Genomic DNA, 8442 nt, shown 5'->3' with positions numbered 1-8442 from the left:
CATTTGAGGTCTTATAGACCTTTATTAAAAACGATCCAATGACCAAGCATATTTGCCAAGTAGGAAAGGCACGGAACTCATAAAGTACATTCCAACAAAAAAAACTAAAATTTTGATGTCTTTTTAAAAAAACAATGACATTCAAAATACTTATTATAATCTGGTCATGTACTACTACAGGAGTACAAGGTGACTATCACATATGACAATGAGACGCACACTATTTTAAATAATTTTTAGTTATGTACTTCTACTAGAGTACAACGGATTCATGTACAATCCGAAAAGGTACCATCCGGGAAGTAAAAACCCGTCCAGAAAATTAAACATAGAGAAGTAAATTCTAAATTGTCAAATAATTTCGGGTGACCCACGAGAATTAACTTCTCAGATCATGCGTCCATTTTGTACATTAATGGATCACAATAATTTATTGATCATAGGATCATACGATCCTTCAGGGATCAACTTAGACTCTAAATCTTTTCGATCAAATATTCATAACCGATGGTTTAGACTAAAAGGTGTCAAATAAAAATTAGTGCTCTAAGTGTTTACCTTCTGGGCAAAACAATATTGAAAATATGCACTTTTATTGTGTTCAAATACTCACATTTGAGATATTCAAGATTCAAGACTCATGCCATATAATTTTATGATAAAAATTAGCACCATCAATATGCATGAATTTGGAAAAATAAATCATTTGACTTCCAAAACAGAATTAACTCAATTTGACATTAGTCATATAAATTGTCGTAGTGTTATTATCATATAACTAGTGCTATGAATTCGCCTTCTGGGCAATGCTATGTGTAAAATTCATGTTGTAACCACTTGTTGATCATGACAATCCTACAAGGACTATCGTATAATAAGTATATAAATCAATGACTTTAATTTTTCATCTGGGCAAAGCACCCATTAACATTTATAATAAATCTTAACATATATGGCCTATAGCAAATAATTGTTATGTCACATTTTCTTCTATGATATACACATAGCCATATTGCATAAGAGAGCAAATTGTGGCACAACAATAATTGTCATGTAATAATCAGTAGTGTCACAACATTATATATTTCAATTAAGCTCTCAAAAAAAATTAGGCATCAACAGGATGGACATGCATATGACATATTATTATCTTAAATAATAAGCATAGTCAAAATTATCTAAAAAGATAATCACTCATCTAAGTTCAAGTAATCTATGCCTTTTACCACATTTCAGTTTATAATTTGACATGGTATAACAACATTATGCAATATGATTGTATTGCCTAATAATAATAATAATTTATTGACATAATTCAAGGCAATAATATGAAGTGCATAATCAATCAAGTAGGCATAGATGATGTAGCAGTTTTAATCAAGTAGGATCAAAGACAAAGCTCGCTAGAGTATGGTCGAAACTCTAGCATGATTTTCCAACCTTTGATTTGATTTCAACTGTATTTCTATGCTAAGAAGTGTACTCCCACAAGCTAATTTTGCTTTGATACTGGGTTTATAATATGCATACGCACATATACATACAAAAAATTAGTCATAATGCATATGTTATCAGGTTCTGGAAATGGATAATACAAACACACATATCCTTATTAACATGGTTAAAAAAAATTATCAAACTGGATTCTGTTTGCTGCCTCATTGCCACGACTAAGTGGATTATTAGCAACAGAAGAAATCAAAGGGACATTACCAATACTTAGCCAATTAAGAGCATTAACACTAGGACCACTAACACTTTGTGATTCATTAACAGTGGTATTCATATTATCAAGACCAGAAAATCAGAAACAATAGCACTATCACTAGCAGGAACACTAAGTACTGGTAGTGTGGTTTGAGTAGCTCCATCAAAGGTCCTATGACCAGCCAAATTACCAAAGGTAGGCCGATTAGGAACAATGATTTCATGTGTTCTATGACCAGCCAGATCACTTTGGACCAGCCGATTAGAAACAATTGCAGATGATAAGCTCACCACACCAGTACTTTAAAGTGTGACCAGAAAATAGAAGTACCTTGAAGAGCCCCAATCTCCAACCACTGTGATAATCGCCGGCCTGGAGCCTCTGTTGGTTAGAGCTCGTGCTGATAACGTGTTAAAAGGAAAAAAATAGAATAGTGAATAGAGAGATGAGGGAGAAAGGATGATAGTCTCTTCATTATCATCTTCATCTACAACAAGCTAAGTATAGAGTATATATACATAATACAAAGGTATTAAATTGATGCAATAAATGTATAACAGTTACATACGTTACAATAATAATGTCCATAATGATGATGAATTATAACAGGATTGCATATTTTATATACTATATGTACCCATGACCTTTGGCATGGCTCTGATTCCAAATTAAAGGACGTGCTTAATTTCAATTAAAAGACTAAGCTTATAGTTTGATTGCACATTTATGTTTATATAAACACTATATGCTCAATAAATCAAAGTTGAGAGATTTTCAAATTTTAAAATCATGCATAAATCGTAATGATTGACGTATGAATTTGATGAATTTAAGCTATTGAAAAGAAAAAAAGAAAAAAGAACAATCGAGAGATAAATTCAACAAAAGGATCAATGAATTTAGGCTAAAAATTTAATTTGTTGAATTTCTTCAGGAGACAAACTTTTGGTTCATAAAATATTATTCAGAAGGTGTTTATTATTTTAATAGAATTTTAACATACAATATTTATTATAAGTAAGGGAAAATGGCACTTTTTCCCCCTTTGTTATATACTTATAGCACTTTTCCCCCCTAAATTATTTAAGTGGCAGTTTTTCCCCCTGATATATTAAATGGACATATTTACCCTTAAAATAAATATTTCATTTATTTTTCTTCTCCAACAAATTATAACCACGATTTGAAAAAATAAAATACATTAAGTGTTAAATTTAGAATATTTTAAAAATAATAAAAAAAAAATTTAAAAGAAAGTTTGAACCAACCGTTCAAATTGGATCCAAAATCGTGAACCGACGGTTCAAAATAAAACTCAAATCGCGATTATATATACTTATATGTGAGAGTCAATATAAATGCGGAAAAAAAAAACATGCACTATTTGCAAATATTATAATTCTAATTTAAGCTATTGCTAGTAGTTGTTCCGATTTGAACCTCCGGTTCACGGTTTAGGATCCATTTTTTTCCAGTTCACGATTTTAATAAACGGAAACCCAAATATTGGGTTATGTTATGAATCATAACCGAAATTTTTTAATTTGATTGCTATAGTGTTTGGTTCAGTTCGAACCAAACCGTGGTCATCCCTACGTATAAGCAATAATTTGGTGAAGAAGAGAAATAAATAAAATATTTGTTTTAAGGGTAGAAATGTCCATTTAATATTATCAGGGGGAAAAACCGCCACTTCTATAATAATTGAGGGGGCAAATGTGAATGCATGAATAACTCAGGGGGGAAAAGTGCTATAAGCATATAACACAGGGGGAAAAAGTGCCATTTTCCCTATAAGTAATTTATTACATATAAAAACAAAACACAATCCATGAGTATTAAAGTAATAAAGCTATGATGAGTTCTGAGGTTGTTGTTGGCGTGGGTGGTTACAGTATAATTATGAATTATGGATAGGGACTAAGGGCTGTTTCCCTCCATACAGGTCTGGGAGCTGTCTCTCATCGATCAATTCCAGTAGTGTTGATGTCAATACTCTATTATCCACAAACATAATCTGCACCACTCAATTATGGTACATTATTTATGAGAAATTATACAATGTGGATGGTAAGTTGTCAAATACTAAAAACAGTAAAAAATAAAATAAAATGTGATACATTCTGTAATTTAGAAAACAAAAATTAAATAGAAAGCTTTAATATTATCAAATTATAAAATGTACTCTTACTATTCTCATTATTAGCATTATGATTTATCGATTTAGCATGAAAGCACACCTATTTATAGCATATTTGGCAGATGAGAATTGCAATCTTTTTTTTATTACTTAATATCAAAAAGTAAAATTTTCAAAATTTGACAGAAAGAAATTGTAATTATGTGTAATTGTAATTCCACAATTTTGAGAAATTAAATTACAAATCCTACCTAGGGATGGCAACGGGGCGAGGTGGGGACGGGAAGTCCCGTCCCCGGCGGGGAATTTAAAATATTCCCCATTCCCGTCCCCGCGGAGAATTAGGCGGGGACGGAGATTCCCCATTCCCCGTCAACTTTTAGTCAAAATGTTAAATAATTTTAAATTTTAATAATAAAAATTTTAAAATATAAGTCTTAATTTCAAAAATTAAAATATTAACACTCTCTCTATATAGATATGTAGCATACTGCCTGTATATATAGTACAGTGCAATAATAATGCTGCCACTTGTATATATATTGTGGCAACAGTAATTATATATATATATATATATATATATATATATATATATATATAGTTAATTACATGCATATAAATATAGTTCGAGCCTCAGTGGAGGCGTTATTAGCTCTTTGTGTTTCAGTAGGTTGAGAAAGTATATGAACAGATACTACAATGTAATAGAGCTAGTAGCATTCAAAAAAAAAAAAAATTACATGCATATATAAATATAGTATATTGTTAGTGTAGTGTTAGTATAAGTGCAATACTGCCACTTATATAGTATACTGTTTTATACATATTGTCACTATTATATTTATTATATATACTGTTTTATATATAAATGCAATATTGTCACTATTATATTTATTTAATTAATTAATTATTTATTTATTCGGGGACGGGACGGGGCGGGGCGGGGAGGGATGTCCCCGTCCCCGTCCCCGTCCCCGACGGGGAATCACAAATGTTCCCCGTCCCCGTCCCCGTTCCCCTAAAATCTTCCCCATCTCCGTCTCTTTCGGGGCGGGGAGCGGGGATCCCCGTCGGGTACGGGGCACATTCCCATCCCTAAATTCCTACCTCTCATAGGAATTACAATTTCATGATAGGTGAAAAGAAAAGTTGGGTTGTAATGACCAAATTATCTCTCTTTAACAATATTCCTACATCCTCTTTTAGGAATAGCAAATTTCATGCACATTTTGATGTTTATACTATTATTCCCTTCAATTTTCATGTAAACTAAACATTTAAATAAAATATTCATAGTAAATATACTCATTCCAACCAAACAATATAATTTGAATTTATACTTTATTGTCACATGCATTATTTAATTTGTCTTCCATAATATTTCAATTCTTTTCTCCCTAATCCTTCAATTCACTGCTGATTGTTTGATTGAAAGGAATTAAAATTCTTTTCCTATCTAATTCTTTAACATTAAAATTATATTTGTTGGGAAGGAATTGCGCAATTCCGCTAAATTGCAATTCTCTCATTCTATGGAATTGCAAACTCAAAATCCTACCCCTCCCCAAAGAATCGCAATTCCAAACTAAATCGGAAGAAAAAAGGTGTTGTATGGACAATTCTACTCCTCGCTCTTCATAGAAAAAGGAGTAATTATTATTATTATTATTATTATTATTATTATTATTATTATTATTATTAGAGTTAACCTTCAATTGGCGGAAGAATTAACATTGGAAAGATTTCGAAAGTCAAGTGTCTAAATTGTCCAAATTAAAAGTCGGGGACCAATTGTGGAAAATCAACATAGTCGGAGGACCAATGGCGGAATTAACTCTTACTATTACTAGGACATTTTAGTCTTTATATCACTTCTTCCATTTCAATTCCCTTGTTTACCAAATACTTATATTTGTGCCTACTAAACAATAAAATTTGAATTCCAGTATAATTATCACTTTATTCCTTTTGGCGAGGCGAAAAATACTAAAATTCTCTCTCTAGAATGCTAGGGTTTTGCTTTCTCTCCTAGGGTTTGTCTAGGGTTTTGCAAATTTCAATACTTTTCCCGGATTGTAATCCGTTTGTTTAGTGTCGAAGCTTCTGGTTGGATTGTGTTGGATCATGCGGCTTGTGTCTGACGTAATTCTGTTCGCCTACATTGTAATCCCGTGTGTCGCGACGTGAAGGAGCGTTGGTTGTCGGTTAGTGCGGTTTGTAGCCTGCGTTGGTTGGTTGTCAGTTGTTCTGCGCTTTGTTTTCTGGTTGGTCTGTGTGGTCCGCATGGCTTTTGTAGGAGGGGAGGAGCAGGTCGTGAATTTGGCAGAAAGGTGGGCAGACATCACTATTGAAGATGAAGAGGGTTGTTTTGTGCCGAATGATGTAAGGGTGGAGGCAGATGCTGAGCCCCCAATACAAACATGGAGTGTTGTGGGCAGATTTTTGACAGCGAAATTGGTTAAGCTAGAATACATGAGACAAGTTTTGGCTTCGATTTGGCAACCGGTGATGGGTGTGACGTTGACAGATATACAGAAGGGTTTGTTTCTTTTCGTTTTATTCCATAAAACGGATGTAGATTATGTTCTCGATGGAGGGCCGTGGGCATTTGAGAATAGTACCTTGGTGTGTCGCCTAGTTGATGATGGGGTGTTGCCGGTTAATGTAGTCTTGAACACTGTTGACATGTGGGTGCAATTTCATGATGTGCCTATGGGGTATACATCACAGCCGATACTTGAGCAGATGGGAAATTTCATTGGAACCTTTGTAAAGCATGATGAGAGGTTCGCGGGGGCGCCATGGTTAGCGTTTTATCGTATCCGTGTGTCGATCCCAGTTGACAAGCCATTGCGGAGGCGTATGAAGTTGTTGAAACGTGATAAAACTACGTGTTGGGTTAACTTCAGATACGAGAGACTACATTCCTTTTGTTTTTTCTGTGGTTTGATGGGGCATTCCTACAAATTTTGCATGAAAGCTCGGGTTTCTATGGTTTCGGTTCAGCAGTATCCATATGGGCCGGAGATGAGGGTGGGGGGAAGTAGGGGACCGAGGGAGGTGGGGGAGAACTAGTTGGTGCCTGTGGGTGGTAGGCCGAGAGATGTGGAGGGGGGTGCGGCGTTGGGAGTTCGGGTGGGTGTGCCAAGGGTGGAGGGGGAGCGGGTGGTTTCGGGAGGTGGTGTAGTTGTTGAGCCGGTGGTGGAGGCGGTGGCGAAAAGGAGAAGGGAGGAGGGGAATGAGGGGGGGAGGCGGATTGGGGAGGAGGACATAGCTATGGCTAATGTGTCAAAAAACTTGTTCATGGCGGGTACTGCTGCGCAGTCCCGCCCGTCATTATGAGTACTTTATGTTGGAACTGTCGTGGCTTGGGCAATCCACAGACAGTTCGGGAGGTGGTGGACATGGTGTCCAGTAAGAAGCCGGATTTTGTATTTTTGATTGAGACAATGGTGAAGAGTGATCATGCGGAAAGATTACGTGTAAAGCTAGGGTTTGAGGGGGTTTTTTATGTGGACCCTGAACGACAGCGTGGTGGTTTGGCATTGTTATGGAGATATAATAACACTGCAAGGTTGATTAGTTATTCTAAAAACCACGTGGATGTGGAGGTCACGGTAGAATGTCACCCCCCGTGGCGAATGACGTGTTATTATGGGTTCCCAAAAAGATCAAGGAGGCGGGAGTCGTGGGATTTATTGAAGAGGTTATCAACGCAATCCACACTACCATGGGTTGTCATTGGTGACTTTAATGATCTTTTGTTCCAGTCTGAGAAGCGTGGAAATAATCCACACCCAGAAAATTTGCTACGAGGTTTTGGAGAGACTCTAGACTTTTGTGGTTTGTTACAGCTGCATATGGAGGGATACCCGTACACTTGGGAAAGGCGTGAGGGTACGGAGGACTGGGTTGAGGAAAAGCTTGATAGAGCAGTAGCAACTATGGAGTGGCGGGAGTTGTTGGTAGAAGCCAAGACGGTTAATATACTCACACGTAAGTCAGATCACTCAGCGATATTTCTGAGTATTTCTAATCCTATGAGTTTCAGTGGAGGTGGTCGCCGGGCATTTCGTTCTGAAATGGCTTGGCTTCTGGATTCAGGTTGTAGAGGAATGGGTTGCTGAATAACCTACAGTTGTGTAAGGACCGTTTGCAGGCCTGGGGTGGTGATCGTTTTAATATGTTTGGTAAGCAGCTGAAATTATTACATGCCAAACTGTTGAAACTAAAAGGAGGCAGAGGCTCTACAATGCTGGCTGAGTACAATACAATCAAGGCTCAATTGTCCCGTCTGGAGGCGCAGGAGGATATCTATTGGCAACAAAGGGCGAAACAACATTGGCTCCGTGGGGCAGATGCAAATACCAAATTCTATCATAGGTATTCTTCATCTCGTAAGCGGAAAAATTATCTGACTAGATTAAAGGGGTGGATGGAAGCTGGTTAACTAAGGGTACTATGAATGCTGTTGTTATTGATTATTTTGTTGATATTTTTAAATCATCTAATGCCCCATCCCACAGTACTTTTTTTGATAAGGTGCCTCCTCGTGTGTCTGAATTACATAATGAGTCTTTATTGAAACCTTTTG

The 8442-nt window shown here is 36.1% G+C and overlaps 1 protein-coding gene across 2 annotated transcripts in view; it reads right to left on the bottom strand.

Moving 5' to 3' along the window:
• Positions 1-3506: 3506 nt before the first annotated feature.
• Positions 3507-8442, bottom strand: part of LOC109168207 (random slug protein 5-like) — a 34967-nt gene continuing 30031 nt past the window's right edge. For both annotated transcript variants that reach the window (XM_019317253.1, XM_019317252.1), the window contains one exon: positions 3507-3725. In XM_019317253.1, the coding sequence (XP_019172798.1) occupies positions 3609-3725 (117 nt within the window). In that variant the 3' untranslated portion in view covers positions 3507-3608. The remainder of the gene's footprint in view (positions 3726-8442) is intronic.

The sequence above is a fragment of the Ipomoea nil genome, unplaced genomic scaffold, assembly GCF_001879475.1.
Source record: "Ipomoea nil cultivar Tokyo-kokei standard unplaced genomic scaffold, Asagao_1.1 scaffold3195, whole genome shotgun sequence".
In the NCBI taxonomy this organism is placed as follows: domain Eukaryota; kingdom Viridiplantae; phylum Streptophyta; class Magnoliopsida; order Solanales; family Convolvulaceae; genus Ipomoea; species Ipomoea nil.
Note: the sequence above shows the minus strand (reverse complement) of the source record. Positions and strands in the feature narration are given on the sequence as shown.